Source organism: Trichechus manatus, unplaced genomic scaffold, assembly GCF_000243295.1.
Source record: "Trichechus manatus latirostris isolate Lorelei unplaced genomic scaffold, TriManLat1.0 scaffold00077, whole genome shotgun sequence".
Taxonomy (NCBI): domain Eukaryota; kingdom Metazoa; phylum Chordata; class Mammalia; order Sirenia; family Trichechidae; genus Trichechus; species Trichechus manatus.
In genome coordinates this window covers 11052064-11076506 of record NW_004444013.1, presented here as the reverse complement: position 1 = coordinate 11076506, position 24443 = coordinate 11052064, and the positions used below count along the sequence as shown (strand labels likewise).

At 39.4% G+C, this 24443-nt stretch overlaps 1 protein-coding gene across 1 annotated transcript in view; it reads left to right on the top strand.

Annotated features, from left to right (window-relative positions):
• Positions 1 to 24443, top strand: part of LMTK2 (lemur tyrosine kinase 2) — a 109628-nt gene that overhangs the window by 44205 nt on the left and 40980 nt on the right. Inside the window, exons 3-6 of the mRNA XM_023735340.1 lie at positions 1664 to 1808; positions 5312 to 5385; positions 10343 to 10461; positions 13628 to 13715. Of these exons, the coding sequence (XP_023591108.1) occupies positions 1664 to 1808; positions 5312 to 5385; positions 10343 to 10461; positions 13628 to 13715 (426 nt within the window). The remainder of the gene's footprint in view (positions 1 to 1663; positions 1809 to 5311; positions 5386 to 10342; positions 10462 to 13627; positions 13716 to 24443) is intronic.

Sequence of the window (24443 nt, the reverse complement as noted above, 5' to 3'; positions counted from 1 at the left end):
GGTGTCCTGGGGGGTCCTGAGGGCCACTGGTTCAGATTGGGGGAAGACATTCCATAAATGTTAGTTTGGTCCATGTGCATTTTACATGTGTGACAGAAAGCTGCGTGCTAGCTGAACCTTTTTGCTGGACACATGAACCTTATTTCTAGAGCCGTGTGCCTGTTTTTATTCTATATTCTATTTACCTTGCATCTGGCGGCAGCTCTTAGGAAGTGAGGAGACATGCTGTCATTTTTTGCTCTTCGCCAGCATTATACACTCAGCGGCTGAGGACAGGAAAGCTGTAGGAAAACAATCATTCCCACAGGTTATTTTCTTTAGAAGAGTTTTCCCCAAATGGTAGGACTTTCTTTCATCAGGATGTCAACCCCTAAACCCTAGGATCACTAGGATCACACCAGTCACTTGTGTGGAAACACACTTGTGGGCGTGTACTTGCAGGAAGAAAATATCTGTGTCCCTTGATTGTCAGTGTTGCTGAGGGACTTTGCAGCAGAAACTTGGCCATTTGGGATAAAGATAGTCTGATCAGTGTTGTTGGTACTTAAATCCAGTCTCTGTCTCACATTTTATGGTACCTCATTCTTGCTTTAGATTGTTCTAACCTTATTGAATCTCAGTATTGAATGAGGGAGTTTATTGTAATGCAGATTTAAGGTGGCACCCGGTAATCTGTATTTTTATTAAGCTTCCCCAGGTGATTCTGATGCAGGTGGCCCAGGAACCAGACTGTATAGACGATCCTCTCCAGCTCTAAAAGCTATGTGACTGAATAAGATTATTACCACCTGGAATTTGTTGGTTTCCTTTAGATTTGATAACTATGCCATTTTAGAGCTGAGTGTTCTCTTGAAAGTTGTTATCTGAATGAATGACCGAGTGGCCTCGATAATCATCTGTATTTTGCCATTATTAAATTAGCATGGACGTCAAGGTTCACGCAGCTCACTGGAATGCTGGTAAAGAATCAAGAGAGCTTTCATCTAAACAGTCATTTCAAAAGTTTCTATAGACTTATTGCTGCATCCTCAACTTTTAAGTTGACATCTTGAGAAAAACTAGAAATTTTTAGTATGTTAATTATGCTTAAGTGCTCCAGTTTTATACTGACGTTCATGGCTCAGGTCCTAATCAGTTTCTACCTAGCTGAATAATTTTTCCCTTGTTAACCTTTTCTAGAGCAGTAATTGCTTAAGAGTGTGTTTTCACTGTCCTTTGATAGAAATCACGTTGCAACTACAAATGCATATATAATGAAAACTGAATTTGTTTTGTGTTCATTTTCAGTATACAGAGAGATTGGTGAAAGTGAGTAGTTAAAAAAAAACACAACAAAAACGGATAGCTTAAACACTAGTAATTTATAAGTGAACTTTTGAACCTGGAAGAGTATTTCCGTTTTGTTCAGTCACATGGCCATTTTAGAAAATTTTGCATTTAACTTCAAACTGTCAGTTTAAAAAGTTAGTCTACTCTTTGGGATTGGAGAACACAATTGCATATGCTTGTTACTTGAGGTAAGTTTGAGCTGGAAAAAAAATTGCTGGCAGCACGTTCCAAATGAGTGAATGAATGTTCCTATCTTAAATGTTAGCAGATGGTGTTTGTATCTGCTCCCAAACTGACTTATATTAGAGGTGACGTTACTCTTGTTTTATTTTAGGAATTTGAAGATAACTTTGATGATGAGATAGATTTCACACCACCAGCAGAAGATACTCCCTCTCTTCAGTCCCCAGCAGAAGTTTTTACACTTTCAGTACCAAATATTTCACTACCAGCTCCATCCCAATTCCAGCCTTCTGTAGGTAAGACTTGGCCTTCCTGATGGCATAGTTTCATGAATTATTTCGAGAAATGAAAATGGGAGCTTGCTGCTAATTATAAAATATTGGACTACCCATCTCCTCCTTTGCTTGTTTGTTTCTCTTCCTACTCTCTGGCCAAGCTGCATTCTACTGGGCAGGCCCATTACGTTCCTGCAGGAGTTGGGTCTGTTCCTTTCTGGGCCCTGGGTATGAGTAAGAATAAATCTGGTCTCCTTGATTCATCTAAGCTGAACCTTGGACAGTTGGTGGGCTCTATTTTGGTAGTGTAAAATGGAAACATTAAATGTCTATCGATATGTAACTTGTGAAATTATCGTAAATCCATATGATGGAGTATTACGTAGTCCTATAAAAGGATGGAGCCCTAGTGGCGAAGTGGTTAAGAGATCAGGCTGCTAACCAGAAGTCTGTAGTTCGAATCCACCAGCCCCTCCTTGGAGACCCTATGTGGCAGTTCTACCCTGTTCTGTAAGGTTACTATGAGTCGAAATTGACTCAACAGCACACACAACAACAACGACATAAAAGGATGAAGGTAATTTATATTTGACTATGAAAATACTTGTGATATATTAAGTGAAATAGTTGGGCCACATATTCATAAGCAAGTCTAGAAGGAACTCTACCAGTATTTTTCCCCCCTTTTTAAACTGTATTTTTTTTTTTGAATAGATAATATATTCACATGGTTCAAAACCAAAACATAAAAAGGTATATACAGTGACAGTCTTCCTCTAATCCTCAGATCTGACCTCAGTTCCCACCCCCCCACCTTCCCTAGGTAGCCAGTCTTCTTGGTTTCTTCTACGTCGTTCCAGAGTTTCTTGATGCGCATACCCCCCTTCACCACTTTTTTTTAACTCAGAAGTTGCATGGCAAATACACTATTCTGCATCTTATTTTTTTCATTCAACAGTATACCATAGAGATCTTTTCATATCAATAAAGATAGCTTATATATTCTGGTTTACAGTTCATACTATTTAAAGTTGAACAGTTCTGGTTCATAATATTTAAATTGTATGTACTTAGCACCATTTATTTAACCAGTGTCCCATCAATGCATTTTGGGTTGTTTCTAATCTTATGCTATTAAAAATAAAGTCTGCACCTTTTAGCTAAATAACAGATTGTCTCACAGAATAAAGACTGTCACCCATGAGTACTCTGCTGCTTTAAAAAATCATCTATATGGGATCAAACGGTCAGCAGTTACTTTAAAACAAAGATGAGAATATAAGGGGGCAGGGAAACTAGATTAATGGAAACGGAGCAACCAGAATGGAAGTAATGAGAATGTTCATGCATTGTGAAGAGTGTAACCAGTGTCACTGAATAACTTGTGTAGAAATTGTTGAATGGGAACCTAAATTGCTGTGTAAACCTTCACTGAAAACACAGTAAAATATTAAAAAATAAAATAAAGCTTGTATGTAGGTTGTTTTGCACACGTACTGGTATATTTGTAGAATAAATTTTCAAAAGTGGTTCCTTTATAGTTTTGGTGGATAGTGCCAGTCTACTCCTCAGGAGTTGTACCAGCTTATACTCCTGCCAGCTGGAGTATCAAATGGTGTCAGATTGTACATTACTATTTCTATTGAAGCTAGGCTGGTATCAATTCAGAGTAGGTTGTTATACATTCAGGATGCTAACTATGATCCCTATGATAACCACTAAGAAAATAACTAAAAAATATACAGAAAAGTAAATGAAAAGGGAATCAAAATGGTACACAGAAAAAATCAAAACACAAAAAGGGATTTTTTGATGAGGAGTTCCTAATTTTAATATAATCAAGCTTAACATTCTCTTTTAGAGTTTTTTTAAAGAGCTTTTAGAACTGTTTGTGTCAAGAAATCCTTCTCTATTTCATGATCAAAATGATTCTTACCAAGTGTTTTTTTTTGTTGTTGTTTTCCATAAGTTTTAAAGTTTTGCTTTGACATTTAAATCCATAACCCTTCCTGAGTTGGTTTTTGAGTATGGTGTTAGGAGGAAGTCCAGTTTAAGTTTTCATTGTAGATGTCTTTTTTCCAGCTTCGTTTATTGATTAATTCTTCCTTTTCCCTCTGCTTTTTAATTCCATATGTATGTAGGTCAGTTCTAAGCTCTCGGTTCTGTTTCATTAGTTGATTTGTCTATTCCTTGTCCCACTACCACCACACTGTCTTAATTATAATAGCTTCTAAGGTCCCTGGGTGGCACAAATGATTTACATTTGATTACTAATGTAAAGGTTGGTGGTTTGAACCTACCCAGTGGCACCACAGAAGAAAGGCCTGACAATCTACTTTCATAAAGATTACAGCCAAGAAAACCCTATGGAGCAGTTCTACTCTATAAAACATGGGGCTGCAATGAGTTGGAATTGATTCGATGGTAACAAGAGCTTCTGATAAGTGAATTTGCTCCACAGCAGCTAACAACGACAACTAACAGCAGTAGTCTCTTATAGGACAAAACTCCCTTCCTTGTCATTTTTTCAGAAATGTCTTGGCTATTCTAGGTCTTTTTCTCATATTTTTGTTCCCTTTACTTTATTAGATAAATTTTAGAATCAGCTTATCCATAAAAAAAACCGCTGGGATTTTTGTTGGAGCAGAGAACTGGCATCTTTACAATATTAAGTCTTCCTATCCTTTAACTGGTATCTCTTTCCATAGCCCCTCTGGGAGAAGCAGTTTTGGGAGAGATTCTTCCTTGATTGTTAACACTAGCCTTGGGAATTTGGAGGGGGAGATGAGTACTCAAAGCTAGTTAGCTCTTCTGTGGACAGTGTTGGTTCAGTGGTAGAATGTTTACCTTCCATACAGGAGACCCAGGTTCAATTCCTGGCTAGTGCACCTCAAGCACAGCCCCACCACCTATCCATCTATCATTGGAGGTTTGCATGTTGCTATGATGCTGAACAGGTTTCAGCAGAGCTTCCAGACTAAGACCAGGAAGAAAGCCCCAGCAATCTACTTCCTGAAAAATCAGCCAGTGAACACCCTATGCATCACAATGGTCAGTTCCCATTGTGCTTGAGGTCACCATGAGTTGGGGGTAGACTAGAAGGCAGCCAACAACAGCAATAAAGCTGTTTTTTAAAAAGTTAAGGTAGTTTCAGAAGGGTTAATCCTTTGTCTAGGTTAGCTGTTGAAGAGGGGTCAGAAAAATAAACACTGGGTAAAGGCCATTAGTGATGAGTGGTTACCGTAGAGTAGTTGGAGCCGAGAGAAACATTGCAAGGTGTTACAGAATGGGAGTAGGATACTCATTCAAAAACACTGTCATTTTTAAAACTTGAAGCTGTTTGACATTTGAAGGAGATTTTGATGTATTTGTTTCTACCTGTATTAGTACAAGCATTAAACTTATATTAGTGTTTGTATTTAGTACAAGCATTAAACTTATGTTAGTGTTTGTATTTTGTAGGTTATGTATTTCATGTTTCGATTTGGTAGAGTTTACATTTTTTAATGTTCTTTTTTCTACAGAAGGTTTGAAGTCTCAAGTTGCACGCCACAGCCTGAACTACATACAGGAGATTGGAAGTGGCTGGTTCGGAAAGGTAAAACGTTTTTCTCTTGTACTCTTTTTCTCTTAGTTAAACTGTTTAGAATTTAAAGCTGATGAAGAATTGCATCGTGTGACATTACATATTCTCACTGGACGCTGTAGTCCTCGTGGAGTTTCCCTTTTGCTGCCTGAAATTGGTGGGAACGTGAGCTTCAGCATCCCTGAAGATCTTTCCATAAAGATCTTTTTTTAATGTATCAGAGACTTTTCTAATTGTTGGCATACGAACAGTTAGAAGGGAAAAGAGACTTGGAATTTTAGAAGATTCTTATCCTCCTGAAGTTAAGGGGGCCTGGTGGCGCAACAAAGTGGTTAAGCGCTTGGCTGGTAACCGAAAGGTCCGCAGTTTGAACCTACCCAGCGGCTCCATGGGAGAAAGACCTGGCAGTCTGTTCCCAAAAAGATTACAACCTAGAAAACCCTGTGGGACAGTTCTGCTCCGTCACACAGGGTTACTATGAATCGAAAAGTGACTCAGAGGCACCTACCAACAACAAGTTAAATTATTTGTTTTTTCTTTTTCTTTTTCTCCTTCTCTGCTCCTCCATAGATCCCTCCACCTCCCTTTATGACACTTAACCCACTTTAGAACTTCAGATAATGAAAACCTTTGGGAAGAACTGTTCCCTGTGAACAGTTATTTCTTATAGCCAGTCAAGTGCTGTAGTAACAGTGCTTTGCTGATCTTTTATCACAGAATTTTCTGAAGGAATAATCTTACAACAAACATCTCCACAATGTAGCAGTCATTCTCTGTAAAAGGTTCCTAACTGAGTGGCGATTGCATCATTAGCAGAGTGGTTAAGAGAGGAAGATGTGTTTGCTCTGTAGTCGACCATCTTATGCTTCTTGTCTTCCTGTTCAGAGTCGTCTGTCAATTCTGCATCTTCGATCGCTTCCAAGCTTCATTAGTTACCTAATCTTTTAAGCCATTTAGCAAAACCTGTTTTGTAGCAGACATTGTTCTCGGTGCTAGGGGCATGATGTGGAAGAAGATGGGTAAAGTTCTGGCCTGTGTGGCGGCTCTGGGAATGTAGCAGTGAACATAATAGAAGCCAGCCCTCACAAACCTTACATTTCTGGTGGGGTCTTCAGACAGCAAACCATCTGCAGTAGGAGCTGGGCCCACAGCAGTATAGAGGAGCCAAATGATATGAGACTGTGTGAACATCTGAAGGCTCAGACTTTCACTCAGTGAGGTGGGAAACACTGCGGGGGGAAGAGATGTGTAAGGTAATCCCATTTACCTTTTAAAAGGATCACTCTGGCAGCTACATAGAGAACATGTTGTAGAGGATCAAGGTGAAAGCAGGGAAATTGGTTAGAAAGTGTATTCGTCTCCTAGGGCTGCTGGAACAAATTACCACAAACAAATTTATTCTCTCACAATTCTGGAAGCTAGAAAGGAGCCCTGGTGCCACAGCAGTTAAAGCACTCGGCTGCTAACCAAAAGGTTGGTATATCGAACTCACCCAGTGACTCTATAGGAGAAAGACTTGACAATCTCTCCAGTAAAGATTATAGCCTACGAAACCCTGTGGGACAGTTCTCCTTTGTCATTTGGGGTTACTGTGAGTCGGAATCAACTCAGTGGCACCCAACAACAGAAGTCCATATTTAAGGTGTTGGTTTCCTCTGGAATCTCTGAGGGAGAATCTGTTCCATACCTCTCTTCTGGTTCCTGGTGGTTATCAGCAATCCTTGGCGTTCCTTGGCTTGTAGACACATCACTTCAGTCTCTGCCTTCTTCTTCACATGGCTGTCTACTCTCTGTGTATCTCCAAGTCTCTCTCTCTTTCGTAAGTGCACCAGTCGTATTTAGGGCCCACCCTAATCCCATGTGATCTCATCTTAACTTGATTATATCTGTAAAGACCTCATTTCCAAATAATGTCACATGCATAGGTTCCAAGTGGACATGAATTTGGGGGGGACACTGTTCAACACAGTACAGAGGCTACTGCGATCATCCAGGGAGAGATGATGGGGCATGAACCTGGATGATAGCTGTGGACCTGGTGAGAAGTGGTGGGACCCAAGATAGATTTTCAAATAAGAGCATATAGGATTTAGGATAGATTAGATACGAAGTCCGGAGGAATAGAGGAGCAAAGGGTGACTCTATCTTTGGCCTGATGAGCTGGAAGGATGGGGTTGCCATCAACTTAAATGGGAAAGTCTATAGGGAGAGCAGGCTTAGGGGAGGAAATCAGGAGTTCACTTTTGGATATGTTAGATTTGAGGTGGTTATTCGACATCTAAGTGGGGCTAGCAAGTAGACAGCTGAGTATGTAAATCTAGAGTTCAGAAGAAGGGTTCCAGGCTGGAGATGTAAATTTGGGAAAACTTAACCTATGTATGGTATTTAAAGCTACAGAAATGGATGAACTCACCTAGAATTTGAAAGTAAAGAAGAAAGGGAGTCCCAAGGACTGAGCCCTGAGGCACTGCAGCGTTGAGAGGCCAGGGCAATAAAGGACCAGTGAAGGAAACTGAGAAGGATCAACCAGTGAGGAGGAGGAGACCCAGGAGAGAGGAGTGTTCTGAACATCAGGCAAAGAAGGCACTCCAAGAAGATTATGATTATATTAAATGCCACATATAAATTGAATAAGATGAAGACTAGGAGAATTTGGGTTCAGCACTGTGAAGTCAGTCCTTGGTTACGTGAAAGAAGCTGTTTGGGCGAAATGGTGATGACATACCCTTACGTGGAACAGGTTCAGGAGAGAAGAGAGAAAGTGGAGACAGCAAATTTAGACAATTCTTTTGAGGTGTTTTGCTCTGAAAGGGAGCAGAGAAATGGGATGTACTGTGAACATTTGTAGAGCCAAGGGAAGGTTTTTTGATTTGCTTTGATTTTTTAATAAGATGGGAAGCTATTTCAACATGTTTTATGTAGAGGAAGAGAAATTAGAAATGCAGGAGCAGAGCCAGGGTAGTTGTAGGAGCAAATCCCTTGAGTGAACAAGAGGATAGGGATCCATGGCACAGTCGTGGGCCTTGACCTTAGGAGCAGAGACAGTTTCTCTCTCCAAAGGAAAGTGAAAGTAGCGTGTATGGATATAGGTTCATGTGGATTTGGTGGTATTAAGATGAGAAAGTTCACTCGTGATCACTTTTTCAGTGAATAAGAGGCAAAGTCCTCACTTCAAAGTAAGGAGGAGAAGGCTGTGTTGGAAGTTTTGGACAGGGGAGAAGGTGTGAAAGAGATCTCTGGGAAATAACATCAACTAGGGAAATGGAGGAGGATTGGTAGGCAATGCGGAGGACCCTCACATTTAAAATGAGACCACTCATTGTGGTTGTGTGTTTGTCTCTGTTTGGTGGTGTATTATAGGTAGGTAGTTGGATTTCACCAGCACTCAGGTTAGGCTAAGCTAATTCCTGGAGAGAGGCACAAGGAAGTGATGACAGAGAAGGAGTATGGAGTCTGTGCCAGCTAGGGAGGGGAGTGAGGACTCTAGTAGAAAAGTGGTATCACCAATGGACTTAGAGGGCCAAGTTGGACACTTGCCAGATTGAAATGTTGAAGTAAATGAGCTGGAAATGAAGGGGCTGTTAGAGAAGAAGAGGTTAAAATCAAAATGTTGGGCATAATATAATTATTTGGTAATGGTAAGTTAAGGAGCCCTGGCGGCACAGTGGTTAAGCTCTTGGCTGCTAACTGGAAGGTTGGTGGTTTGAACCCACCCAGTAGCTTTGCAGGAGAAAAGACCTGGCGATCTGCACCCATAAAGATTACAGCCTTGGAAACCCTATGGGGAAGTTCTACTCTGTCCCATAGGGTCTCTATGAGTTGGAATTGACTTGACGGCACACAACAACAATGATAAGTTGGATCTAGGCCCCTGGACGTCATTGTTAAGATGGGGTTGCAGAAAAAATGATTGGAAGTGAGGTTAAAGAACTAAGAGGTCAAGGCATTGAATAAGTTGTCCATGTGGATATTGAACACCAAGAATAATAACAGTGGTAGTGGAGAAAGAGAAACAAGCCAGATTATTGAATAGCCTACCATTATTCTTCCCCCTTTTTGAAACTGGTATCTTATGATTGTTTTGCTTGTTATACATGCACAAGTTTATGATTTGAAACAAATAGTATGACTTAGTTAATTATCAGAATTTCTTTATGCTTTCTGTTCATTTTATTGCCATTATATTCCTAATTGAGTTGTGTTCAAGTTCTTACTTTCTGTTTCCAGGGTATTAATGTTAATCTAATTATTTTGTGAAAATATTAAAAAATTATTTAGAAAGGAAGTTTTTTTTAAAGCTTTAATCAGCCTTTAAATAAAAACATTTACCTTATCATTTTCATCCTAAATATTGTATTTTGGAATGGCTTTGCACTGTTCTGTGTTATATTTAATATTTCTCTTTGAGTTTCTTGTATGAGGCAGCTCATTCTCAGTTTGGGCTTGGTTAATTTCAGTAGAATACTTTTCTGTGTGTTTTGACTGAAGTTTTGGTTCAAGATAAAGGCCTGGTATCTTTGGAATGCCATGATTCTACAGAGTTACAGTGCAATGATACAGTGTACTGGCTGTTTGTCAGTGTACTTTCTCATGAGAAGGAGGCTAACTTGTAAAACTCAGTTGAAGTGTTTTTAAGAAACATTTAAGTTATGGCTGAACTGAGTTTGTAAGTTGGTCGTATGTAGTGTTTGTTAATTTCCATGAAAGCATAATACATTTTTAAATAAATGGAAAAGAAATATTTAAAACTATATGAATGTTGTAAATATCTGATGAATAGTTTGAAATGATACCTTTTCTGAAGAAAAATATTTGAGTTTTCCAAGCTTTTTGTGAGGAAGTATGTAAAATACCAGAGGGCTGTCTGTTTGCTATTTAATTTGTTGTCCTGTGTTTCATTTCCTGATAATAGAGAAATACTTCTTTACAATTTTGATGGAAGTGACTTGAACAACTTCTTTGGTTTTAGGTGCTCCTTGGAGAGATTTACACAGGCACTAGTGTAGCAAGAGTCATAGTGAAGGAGTTAAAAGCAAGTGCAAGCCCAAAGGAACAAGATACTTTTTTGAAAAATGGAGAACCTTACTAGTAAGTAAACTTTAACATGTGTTCTGTAAACATGGTCTGTGGTCTGTTGAAATTCAAGTGTTTAAAACAACTTTTGAGATGTCCACCTGCAAAATATGCGATTTAAGTAAGAACCAGAGTCTCATTAACATAATACCCCAAATGTCCAGGTTTCAATAAAAAATCACTCGTCATTCCAAGAGCCAGAAGAACTCAACTTGAATGAGAAAGAACAAACAGATGCCAACATCCAGCTGACAGATGTTAGAATTATCTGACAAGGATTTTAAAGCAGCCGTCATAAAAATGCTTCAATGAGCAATTACAAGCATACTTGAAACAAATGAAAAGAGGAGTCTCAGCAAAGAAATGGGAAGTCTCAGTAAAGAAATAGAAGACTTAAAAATTTTGCAAGTGAAAAATATAATAACCAAAGTAAAATCAGTGGATGTGCTTAATGGCAGAATGGAAAGGACGGAGAAAAAATATGTGAACTAGATGATAAAACAATAGAAATTACCCAATTTGAACAACAGAGAGAAGATAGACCAAATATATATGTATATGTGTAGAGCCTCAAGGACATGGGGGACTCTAACAAAAGATGTAACATTCATGCGATCAGAGTCCCAGAATGAGAGTAAAGGGTGGGACTGAAAAAGCATTTAAAGAAATAATTGCTGAACATTTTTCCAAATTTAGAAGAGACATAAACTTACAGATTCAAGAAAGTGAGCGAATCCCAAACAGGATAAACCCAAAGAAATCCATGCCAAGACACATCATAGTCAAACTTTTGAAAACTAAAGACAAAAAGTCTCGAAAGCTGTGAGAAACAAACAACACCTTATCTATAGGGGAAAAACAATTTGAATGGCAGCAGAATTCTCATCAGAAACCATGGAGGCCAGAAGGAAATGGCACGTTTTTCAAGGGCTGAAAATAAAAAACTGTGAATCCAGGATCCTATATACACTGAAAATATCTTTCAGGAGTGAAGTGGCAATGGAGACATTCTCAGATGAAGGAAAACTAAGAGAACTTGTTACCAACAGGCCTACCTTAAAAGAATGGCTAAAGGAAGTTCTCTAAACAGACAGGAGATCATAAAAGAAGGGATCTTGGAAAATTAGGGAGGAAGAAAGCAATGGAAAGAACAAAAATATGGGTAAATATAATAGACTTTGCTTCTCCTCTTGAGTTTTCTAAATTATGTTTGATGGTTGACATGAACATCATAATATTGTCTAATGTGGTTCTCAAAGGATGCAGAGGAAATATTTAAGGCAATTATGTTACAAGTGAGGGAAGGTAAATTAAAGGGAGGTAAGATTTCTGCATTTCACTTGAAAGGGTAAAATGTTGACAGCAGTAGACTGTGATAAGTTATGTATATGTAACAATACCTGGAGGAACCATTAAAAATTTTGTACAAAGAGTTCTGCCCAGGAACATTGTAGATAAACCAAAATGAAATTCTAAAAATGTTCAGGTAACCCACAGGAAGGCAGGAAAATGAAAACAGAGATAAAGAATAGAGGGAACAACCAGAAAACAAAAAAATAGAATGACAGACTTAAGCCCTTAGCATATCAATAATTTATTAAATGCAAATGGTTAAATACACCAGTTAAGACAGAGATTAGCAGAGTGGATTAAAATAATGGAGCCAACTATATGTTGACTACAAGAAACTCACTTCAAATGTAGCAGTATAGGTATACTGAAAGTAAAAGTGTGGAAAAAGATGTTCCATGGGAACATTAATCCAAAGAAGCAGGAGTAGCTGTATTAAAATCAGATCGGGTAGACTTCAGAGTAAAGAAAATTACCAGAAACAGAGAGGGACATTACATAATAATGAAAGGGTCAATCCACTAAAAAGGCCTACTGCTGTATTCAGGAAACCACAGAGCTTTAAAATATGTGAGACTAAAATGGATAGAACTGAAAAGAGAAACAAGCTCACAGTTATAGTTGGGGACTTTAACACTCATTTCTCAACAATTGACACAAAATCGTCAAGGATATAGAATTCAACAATACCATCAACCAAAGGGATCTAATCGACATTTATAGAGCACTCCACCCAACAACAGGAGAATACACATTCTTGTCAAGCATCCATGTAACATATACCAAAACCAAACCAAACCTGTTGTCATCGAGTCGATCCTGACTCATAGTGACCCTATAGGACAGAGTAGAACTGCCCCATAGGGTTTCCAAGAAGCAACTGGGGGATTCAAACTGCCGACCTTTTTGGTTAGCAACTGAGCTCTTAACCACTATGCCACCAGGGCTCCATGTAACATCTGTCAAGACAAAGCACATCCTGTGCCGTAAAAGAAAGCTCAATAAATTTAAAGAATTGAAACTATACAGAATGTTTTTCTTTGACCATAATGCAGTCAAACTAAAAATTAATAGCAGACAGGTAACAGAAAAATCTCCAAATATTTAGAAACTAAACAACACATTTCTATGGCTCAAAGAGGAAGTCTCAAGGGAAATTAAATCAAGTATATTCACCTGAATGCAAGCAAAAATACAGCATAATAAAATTTGTGAAATGCAGTTAAAGCAGTGAGGACAGGGAAATTTGTAACACTAAATTTATAGCTTACATGAGAAAAGAGGAAAAGTCTCAAATCAATAATCTAAGTTTGCAATTTAAGAAATTAGGGAAAAAAAGGGCAAAATAAACCCAAAGCAAGCAGAAGGAAGCAGATACTAGAGAGCAGAAATCGATAAAATTGAAAACAAAACTGACGGGTAAAATCAATGAAACAAAAGCCTAGTTCTTGGAGAAGATCAATAAAATTGACAGATCTCAAGCTAGATTGACAAAGAATAAAAGAAGACCAGATTATTAATATCAGGAAGGAAACAGGGATATCACTGCCAATCCTACAGACAACAAAAGGATAATAAGGGAATACTACAACTCGACGACAACAATTTTAATCTCAGTGAAACTCATTTGATAAGGCAGAGATTGATTGAGTCAGTAAAATTTAATAGTTACTGAATATTTGAATAGTATGCATCTGTTGAGTATATTCTTAATGTGACCTTTTCAGTTTGTCATATTTAAATAATTAGGAATATTAAAATTTGGGTTACTGTTGAAACAGTATACTAGCATGCTTCCTAATGAACAATACCATGACTTTTGTTTTTCCAGTGTTCTTCAGCATCCAAATATTCTTCAGTGTATTGGACAGTGTGTAGAAGCAATTCCCTATCTTCTGGTGTTTGAGTTCTGTGACTTGGTAAGTTTTTAGTAGAAATACAAGTTCAAGCCTTTGAAAGGTAATACTCAAGTGTTTTTTAATAATATTTATTGTGTTTTTGGTGAAAGTTTATACAACAGTTAGGTTCCCATTTGACATTTTCCACACGAATTGATCAATGACATTAGTTACATTTTTCACATTGTGTCAACATTCTCTTTTATGTTCTGGTTGTTCCATTTCCCTGTCTCTAGTTTCCCTGCCCCCTTATCTTCTCATCTTTGCTTTGGATTAAATGTTGACCTTTTGGACTCATACACATTTTTTTTTTGTAGAGCACTGATCTAATGGGTAATATCTTTTATTTTGTGTGTCACTCTGCTTTTCTACTAAAAGGTGATCTCAGGATAGTTTTGGTACCAGGTTTAGAGAGCATCTCAGGGCGATAGTCTCAGGGAGTCCTCTGGTTTCAGGCAGTCCAGTTAGTCTGGCCTTTTTAAGAATTTGAGTTTTGTTCTGCATTTTTCTCCCATTCTAACTGGGGTCTTCTGTTGTGCCCCAGGCCAGATCTCTCAGCGGTGATAGGCAGGACTCAAGGGTTTTTGGCAGATAAAAATGCTGGATAAGGGACTACTTTCACTTCTGCCTCCCATTTGAAGAACTGTGTGATGCATTAATTCATAACGTATTAGCTGACAATTATGTAGTGCCTTATTATACTCTGGTCCCTGTACTGAACCATTTTCTTGTATTATCACATTTGGTCATAACAGATGCCTGAATTAGTAGTATTTGTCCACATTTTACATATGATTAAAATAAGGCTCAGAGAGATGAAGAAAACGTTGTGGACCAAAGTATATGGCCCAGCCAGAGCTTGGTTAGGTGTGTCCCTTCTGAGAGTTTGCAGTCTCAACTACAGCTGTTGTTGTTAGGTGCTGTTGAGTCAATTCCAACTTGTACTGACCCCATGTGACAGAGTGGAACTGCTCCATAGGGTTTTCTTGGCTGTAATCTTTATGGAAGCAGATCGCCAGATCTTTCTGCCACAGAGCGACTGGGTGGGTTCAAACTACCAACCTTTCAGTTAGTAGCCCAGTGCTTAACCATTTGCATCACCAGGTCGCCTTATTGTCATTGGTAGAGGTGACTTTCAAAGAAAAATTGATAAGCTTGATGTATGAGATAGCTTTGATTGGATTATGTCATAGTAACACCCCAAATCTCAGTGGCTAATAGTATTAGAGGCTTAGTTCTCACTCATCTTACACGTTGGCCATGGGTCAGCTGCAGCTCAGTTCCAGACGACACGTCAGCTTCACTCACTCTAGGATCAAGCGGAAAAGAGCAGCCTCCGTTTGAGACATGTTATTCTTGTGGCAGAGGTAAAAGAGCAATGGCCAGCTCACACAGGGAGCCCATTTGATAAGGTAGAGAGTGATTGACTCAATAAATTTTAATGTTTGTCTAATCCCTGCTATGTGCCAGATGGTGTTGTAGGTGCTAGGAATGTAGCAGTGAATAAAGCTCTGTGTTTATCCTCATGAAGTTTGCATGCTTGTGAGGAGAAACAAACAGTAAGCAAATTTCATAGTCTGTCGGGCAGGTACTGTGGAGGCGTGAGTTGTGAAGTGATGGGTTAGCACCCTTTTTGGATAGGGAGCTTGGGAAGCATCTCTGGTAAGGTGACATTTGAGCAGAGTCCTGACTGATTATCTTAACATCCATTATTTACTATCAGTCAGTTCTCCAGACTGTGGTTGGTTAGCTTTTTAACTTCTCCCCAGCTCATTGATTAATCCAAGTAGATCATATAGAGAAACTATATAGTTCATATAGCGAAATTCTTACTAAAAGAGTCTACCATCTACCTAGATCCCCCCCCCCCCGCCATTTTTGTGCTGATTTTGCAATAGGGTATCATTTTAATAGTAATAACCAGTTTGACAAAACACGATTTTCCTTTATTCGATGGGGACTTTGTAAGACAAACTATTTTGGCACTGATAAATCTAAACATATTCCACTTTGTGCATGGTTATATAAATCCTTTGTTGACGGCTGCCTTTCTGCAACAGTACAGTTTGCATGGAGATAGAGGTGCACTTTGTGAGCATCATGGCTTAACTGTTCCCTGTCAGCAAAAGAAACAGCTAAGGCTGTTTGGGCCATTATGAGGCAAACTGTGGGTGGAACAAAGTTTGTGTAAGTAAAAGCTAAATAGCCTCATGATTCTGCTCGCTAAGCCTTGTTCCAGTTAGCTTAGAGGTCCAGAGAAATTTGATGCCCTTGTTTGTAATCAGTGTTAATGCTGGCCTCATAAAAAGTTTGTGGTCCCTGTCTACCATGGCCTCTACCAGACTGAGTCCAGCACAACTAGATGGTGCCCAGCTACCACCACTGACTGCTCTGACAGGGATCACAATAGAGGGTCCCTGACAGAGCTGAAGAAGAATGTAGAACAAAATTCTGACTCACAAAAAAAGACCAGACTTACTGGCCTGACAGAGAGTGGAGAAACCCTGAGAGTATGGGCCCCGGACACCCTTTTTTAGCTCAGTAATGAAGTCACTCCCAAGGTTCACCCTTCAGCTAAAGATTAGACAGGCCCATAAAACAAAAGAAGACTAAAGGGGCACAACAGCCCAGGGGCAAGGACTAGAAGGCAGAAGGGGACAGGAAAGCTGATAATAGGGAAACCAAGGTCGAGAAGGGAGAGGTTTGACATGTTGTGGGGTTGTCAACCAGTGTCATAAAACAATATGTGTACTAACTCTTTAATGAGAAACTAGTTTGTTCTGTAAACCTTCATCTAAAGTACAATTAAAAAAAAACAAAACCCTCAAAAGATTAAAAAAAAGTTGTGGCCCCTCTTCCCTATCTGGGACAGACTGTGAAAGATTGGCATTATTTCTTCTTGAGTGCAGAACTCACTTTTTTTTTAAACATTTTATTGTGCTTTAGGTAAAGGTTTACAGAGCAAATTAGCTTCCCAATCAATAATTTATATACAAATTGTTCCGTGACATTGGTTGCAATCCCTGCTATGTGTCACCCTGAGTTCCCCTTTTCCATTCATCTGGTTTTCCTGCCTTCTTATCTTTGTTTTTGGGCAGATGTTACCCTTTTGGTCCCATATAAATGATTGTTCTAAGAAACACTTTCCTCATGGGTGTTGTTATTTTTTTTATAGGCCTGTCTCTTATTTGAGTGAAAGATTATCTCCAGGAGTGGCTTCAGTTCCAAGTTAGAAGGGTGTCTAAGGCCCATAGCCTCAGGGGTTCCTCCAGTCTCTGTCAGACTAGTAAGTCTGATCTTTTTTTTATCAATTTGTAGAACTCACTTTTGAAGCCATCTGAGCCTGAAGTTATCTTTGTGGGAAGATTTTTAACTATGAATTTAATTTATAGAATACTGTTCAAGTTTTTTGCTCCTTGAGTCTATTTTGCTTTATTTTCCAAGGAGGTTGTTCATTTCATCTATATTATCAAATTTGTTGGCATATAGTGTACATACTATTCTCTTTAATGTCTGTAGCATCTGTAGTTAAATGCCTTTTTTCATTCCTAATATTGTTTGTTTTCTCTTTTTTTTTTTCCCTGGGTCATTCTCTTCAAAGGTTTATCAGCTTTTCAGAAAACCAATTTTTTATCTCTATTAAGTACTGTTTTATTCATTTCTGTTCTTTATTATTTCCTTATACTTTGAGTTCATTTTGCTGTTCTTCTTCTGACTTCTTATAGTGGAAGTTTAGCTTATGAAATTTCAGTATTCTCTTGTAATACATATATTTTAAAGTTATCTTTGTAGCTTATTATGGTGTTGTCAGAGCATGGTCTGTTGAATTTTACTTCTTTGAAATCTGTTGAGACTTCTTGATAGCCCAATATTTGGTCATTTGTGTGTGTGTGTGTGTGTGTGTGTGTCTGTAGATGCTGGCAAAAAAAAAAAAATGTTCTGCTCTTGTTCTCTCTAGTGTTCTGTATGTGTCTTTTGGGTCAAGCTAATGAGGTTTCTCAGTCTATAACCTTCTGGTGTTTATTGGGGCAAGGAAGGAGTTGAATCCATTTCCTATCAATGATTGAGAGAGGCATGTTAAAATCTCCCGCTCTGATTGTGGATTTTCCTTTGTAATTCTGGTCGTTTTTGCTTTATGTATTTTGAGACTGTTGTGTTAGAGGTAGACATTTAGAGTTGTTATAACTCACTGTGATTTTAACCTTTTATCATTATGCAAGGGCTCTCTTTAAGGCTAAAAACATTACTAAGGATCAAGTCCATTTTCACTGATATGAATACAGTTTCTTTTGCTTAGAATTTGTCTGGTTTATTTCTGTCAGCTCTTCTCTACTCTGGTTTACATCTCTTGTAAATAGCTTCTTGCTAAAGTTTTTACTAGTTTGGCAGTGTTGATCACTTAACATGCGCTTTGTTGTTCATTTACATTTGTTGTAATTACTGAGATATTTGTTATTATGTCCACCTACTTCATATTATTTTTTTCTACCCGTTTCAGTTTTTTTTTTTTTCTTGCCTTCTTTTTGGATTCCTGATTTTTTTTTCTTATTTTAATTTTCCTCATCTACTAGTTTGAATTTTAAATATCCTCTTTCTTAATTTATATACAGTTACACTAGAAATTACAACATGCCTACTTAACAGTCTAAAATTCATCAGTATGTTGTCCCCCCGACAAAAAAAAAAAGTTGGGCTCCCTCAGAGCTATCCCTCGTGTAAGGAAAATTGGAATTAAACCTACTTTTCTTTGCTGTCTCCATATGCTCTTCCATCATGGAGGGTGCTTATTTATTGAACTCTTACTGTAGTGAGGCAGCGCGCTGCGCCCTAAGGGATTCAAGGACAAACTGTGTGGTTATTGTCCTCTAGGTCTCCTCGTTAGAGAGAATGGGCAGGCAGACACGTGCACTGATAACTACCATTAAGCCTGGTAAATTCTTTTCTAGAGACTTGAGGAGGGAGTTCTCAGCAGCATTTCTGATAGCTTTATTGAATGTTTTATTTTGTTTATCTCAATACGATCAGTGGTATAATATTTACAATCCTAGGTTTTTGTACTATGAAAATTGTTTCCTTTTAGTCTCGCTCCATGTGACTAGTATGATAGTGATTCCTGTGCTGATACAGCATTTGAGAGGGAAAAAAAAATACAGTACAAAGATGCGATTTTATGTGGTGGAATGTGTATTTATGCAATGGAACAACTCTGCTGGCCAGACTTCCCTTTTCCTGAGATGTTTAGTGATGCCTTATTTGGGGTCCTTAAAGTTCCTGATGTTGATTATAAATAACAGTTGAAACACACTCTTTGTGAGTGAACATAACAGAAATAGCAGGACTCAGCATTGACTTGAAAGGCAGTCGGTCACCTGTTCCCAGGCTGATTGACATGGTGTATAAAACTGTCTCACAGATTTTGGTGTTTTCCTGTGCCTCTTACCCTTCGGAATCCATTCCTAAAAATTTTATTACACAATATTGGCGTTTGTTTTTTTTCTTTTTCTTTCTGAAATGGTAAAAGACAGCAGACACTCTACTTGATGTTTTCTCCGAATGAACTCAGGAGACTGGTTTAGTTTTATAGTGCGAGCTTAGTTTGTGTGTGTGTTTTTTTTTTTTGTTTGTTTTTTGAGAACGCTGCCTGTTCTTTTTGGAAGTAGTAATTTAACCTACTTTACAATGAAACAGTAAAAACAGCAGAATACACAAATAACTCCTTTACCATTACTGTAAACAACCCAGTATTGACAAGATTCTAGAGTAGTCTTTGCATCTTTGTCATTGTACAGATATCATTTTTATGTAAATATAATAAATGCACATGTCCTTTGTAAACTCAACATTCTTTTGATGACAGTTTTTTCCCATCATTTTTAGATCTCATACTTAGATGCACAGTATCCAGGTAATGCGACTATTCAAAGCGCATCAACTTACCTAACTTGGTACTGGCTTTCATAGTGTGGGGTGAAGATTGTGTGTACCACCCTCTAGAATTAACAAATGTTTGACTGCTTGAAGCATACATTTTATGTGAGCCTCCTAAGCCAAACTGGGGGAATGTTTACTTCTGAAGGCTGGGTATCTGGAAAAGCCGTCACCCTTGGCCTCACCCTTGGCCTTTCCCTTGCACTCACCCTCACCCCCTCCAAAAGTTTTCACTGGCAGTATAGAACTAATAGTACAATTTTTAATTTAAGTATACCACCCAGTGGCACACTGATCAGTAATAACTTAAAAAACAATCATTGATCATTTTTACATACCACTATTTAAGGTACTGTGCCAAGTGTTCTAGAAGGAGGCTAGGATACCCTTGGTATGGCCATTCTGTATCAAACTAAAGGCCGTTGACCTAAGGGGTCCCTCCACCTTGTCACATTTGTCTCCTTGACAGGCTCATGTTCATTACTTCCGGGCCCTAGAAGACTTGAAAGGGAGTATCTCTCCAGCAGCAAGGGCTAGGGCTGTGGCAGGGCCACTGCACTTAAGTCACAAGACAGGAACAGCCTGGTTGACCCAGCCAGGTTAGGAACAACATTAACCCAACAAGCCCAAGAGGGTGCTCGTGTACACTGGGCTGTGGGGAGAGCCCCTGGGGCACAGCACAGCTCCCACCTTCACCCCCCAGCTCTCAGCCTGGATCCCTCAGAATTTCCCTCCTACCCCCAGAAGTAGGCCAGCCTGAGCAGGTGGCATAATCCAGAGGTAAAAGCTGCTCACCAGGTGAGGTCCAAAGGACAGTAAGGGAAATTGCCACTGACTGAGCAGTGAGCAGCTGCAGCCACAGTAAAAGGATTGACTGTCTTCACATGTTCTTAGTAGGTCAAGCACTCTTTCATGAACACTGGCCTTTTCAGTCGTTACCAAGCAGAGAGTGAGCGTGCTTGATGATAATATCTTTTAAGTAGAAAGGAGAGAATATTTGTGCACTTACTTAAGCAGTTCTTTGTAAGATGGAATTACCAGCCTGTTTTTAAAAAACACTCAATCTTGAAGTTTTACGAAAGTACATGAATATTGTTCTGAGTGAGTTTGGTAGCTGGACCAGGGCGACCGACTTGTAAGGCTGATGGTGACAGTGTGTATGGAATGAGTTGAGAGGTTATTGCAGGGTGTTGTGTATCAGTTGTTGCGATAGGAGGTACACGGTGCTGTCACATGAATATCAGAGCAATGAGATCGTTGTTTGGTTAAGCATCACTCATTCAACAAAAATTTATTGAGCACCTATCAAGTGCAAAGATCTGTGCTCAGGGCTCTAGGGAATTTAGAGAGGAATAAGCCTGAGCTCTGCTTTATCTGCCTTTAGAGCCAGGCTGGCCTGCCTTCAGATGTTCATTCTGTCACTGACTAGTTGATCACCTTGGAAAATGACTTAAACTCTTTAAGGCTCAGTTTAAACATCTGGAAAATGGGGATAATACTGTCTAGCCCTTAGGAGTATCATGACCATTAAATAAAATAGATGATAAATGTAAATTACTGAGTACATGTAAGTGTTTAGTAAGTAGCAGTTATTTTTATTAATATTTGATTATTTAAATTAATCATAATTTCAAAGATTTGAGTAATGTGTATAGGAGTATATAAATTCTAACTGGAAAAATTGGGGAAGGCTTCACAAGGGAAGTGACGTTTGATATGTGTTGAAGAATGAGTGGATAGACCTTTCTCTAGGCAGAAAAGGATAGCGGGAACAGCACGACAGTGCTTGTATGGGTGGGGAACAACCGAGGATACAGCTGGCGGGCGGGAGCATGGAGGGTTGGGAGGAGCAGGTCGGCTCCCGTTGGGAAGAGTAGACTGGCTAGGTGAAAGGCAGGGAGGGAGACAAACTGCTCTGGAGACCAGAGTGCAAGCTGAGGAGATGGGGAGAATGTAGTTTAAACTGTGATAATAAGTCCTCCGCTTTGTCTTCATCTTTCTTAAGAGTGAACAGTTTCCTCCACACCCATCACCTGACTCCAAAGCAGGGATAATAGTATTTTCTTTACAGGAGTGCCTCCTTTCATATAAAGAACCTGGTGGTGCAGTGGTTAAGTACTCAGCCGCTAACCAAAAAGTTGACAGTTCAAATCCACTAGCCGCTCCTTGGAAACCCTGTGGGGCATTTCTGCTCTATCCTGTAGGGTCGCTATGAGTCAGAATCGACTCGATGGCAATGGGTATACTCAGCTAAGAGAGCAGTGAGTGAAGTTCTGAAAGTAATGAGTGGTGGCCAGATGAGAATGGGGAAGACATCTCCTTGACATCTGCCTCCAAGATTGGCATTCCTGTAGCACACTCCTCTGTGGGATTTGCTTCCCTCAGTCTTTCTTGAAGGATAGATGACTAGGATGGGCAAAATCAGGGAAAGCCTAGACTCACAGGTTCTTGGAGCTGGAAGGAACCTTGGCTGCTGCCCATGCAGGGGAGTAAGGAGGACAGGGAGCTAACCTCGCTGTGTCCGGCCTTGTGCTGGCCATTTGATATTTGTTATTTCATTTAATGAATCTTCTTGACAAATGCGTGAGCTGAGTGGTGGTAGCTCCATTTACAGACTAGAAAACTAAGGCTGAGAGAGATGAAGGAACATGAAGAATCAAACCCGGGTCTGTCTGACTTGAGGACCATGCTTTCTGGTCTTCCTTTGTTTGGTTAATTGACTTGTCTACTTCACATCATTACTGTTGGCAAAGTGAGTGTCTTCACCAATGGCTTGACTTTATTCTGTGTACTTTTATACCAGTTGGTTTAATGTTGTCTGTATTCTTTCTACCAGTGGGAAACCTCCAGTTGACGCTTTGTACTGAAAATGCCTAATTAATGAAAGAAAAAACCAAACCCATTGCTGTCGAGTCGATTCTGATTCATGGTTACGCCTTGTGTTACAGTGTAGAACTGCTCCATAGGGTTTTCATGGCTGTAAACTTTACGGAAGCAGATCGCCCGATCCTTCTCTCACGGAGCCACTGGGTTTGGTTTGCCTAATTAATAAGCATCTCTTTTTTGTGTTCATTAAGTAAGCCCCATGCACCAGGTACTCTTCTAGGTTCTGGGGATATAAAGCTGACTGATGTGATCCCTGCCCCTAAGGAGCTCGTATAGAAGAGAGAGGGCATGCAGGTACAGTGGACAGATGAGCAGGTGAGCGGTGTTCCTTCCTCCCACAGAGCCGGCACAGGCTTTTCACAGGAGAAGGCACTGTGCTTAATCACCAAGACTGCATTTCAGGCTGGAAAGTGAGGAGTGATTGGGGGAGATGGGAATATCCTGGTCCTGGGCCCTTGGTCCTGTTCTGGTGCCCTGCCAGTGGCCTGCTTTCCCTCCCCACGCTTGAACGGCTGCCCTGGGGCGGTCCTGACTCCTTGCTGATTTGCCCCATGGCATGTGGCTGGCTATGCCCTCCCTGCCCCCTCGGCTAGTTCTTCACTGGCACTGCCCCCACCGCCTGGCCGAGGCACCCGTTAGATGCTGTGTTCTCGCTCCTGTTCCTGTGTCACCAAGATGCAGATCTGGGGTTGGAGCGTAGGAGAAACGTACTGGCAGAGGCCACGTTCTCGGTGGTGATCTACCTGGCACGTTTGGAGGGTGCTAGAGTGGGCTGACTGGGATCCTAATCATTATCCATAACTGCATTGTTGGGTACAGCAGCCATTGCCACATGTGACTCTTGAGCTCTTGAGATGTGGCTGGTCTGAACTGATACACTGTAAGGTATAAAATGTATGTCAGATTTTGAAGACTCAGTACAAAACAAGAATATAAAATATCTCCGTAAATTTTAATATTGATTACAAGTTGAAATGATAATATTTTGGATATATTAGGTTAAGTAAAATATATTATTGTTACAGTTAATCTACCTGTCTACCTGGTTGTTGTTTTTTTTTTCTGACATCTTTATGTTTTTTATATGACTACGAAAACCCAAAAACCAAACCTGTTGCTGTTGAGTTGATTCCAACTCGTAACAACCCTACAGGACAGAGTAGAACTGCCCCACAGGGTTTCCAAGGGGTGGCTGGTGGATTTGAACTGCCAACCTTTTAGTTAGCAGCAAAGCTCTTAACCAGTATGCCACCAGGGCTCCATATGACTGCTAGAAAATTTAAAATTGTGTATGTGGCTCACACTTTGTTTCTGTTGGACAGTGCTGTAAACTGTGGAGAAATGCATTCTGAGATTCCTAGGGATCGAGCTTTAAATGGGGTTTTGGAATAATCCAGACACCGTCTTTGAAGTAAAATCTATTGCGTTTACTAGTTAGAAAGATAAAACTTCCAAATACAGTTAGGTTTATTTACTTAAAAAGTAAAATATTATTTTTCTAAATTAACTGTCTTTGGATAGCTTTAATATGCTGAGTACTGAAACAATAAAATACATTTAAAGCCCAGTAAAAATTTGAAATTACAGATTTACTCCTGAATTCATTATTATTAGATTGTTAAATTAAAATTATATGATAGAACTGCTTTGGGAAAAATGATTCACCCAGCTTTAATTTTGGGGACATCATTTAGTACTTCTTGATAAATCTTTTCTTTTAATGTGTTTAAGCAAAGAAAAGGAAGAAACTCATTAACAAATATTTGTTAAACTCGTGCTATGTGCCCAGCACTGTTCCAGGTTCTAGGGACACAGTAGAGAACTAGATGGAGTCCCAGCCCTGAGTAGCTTAGTTTCTAGTGGGAGACAGACAAGCAATAATATGTCGGGTAGGAACCAGGGGGTGATGTTAAACAGTGACAGATCATGATTTAA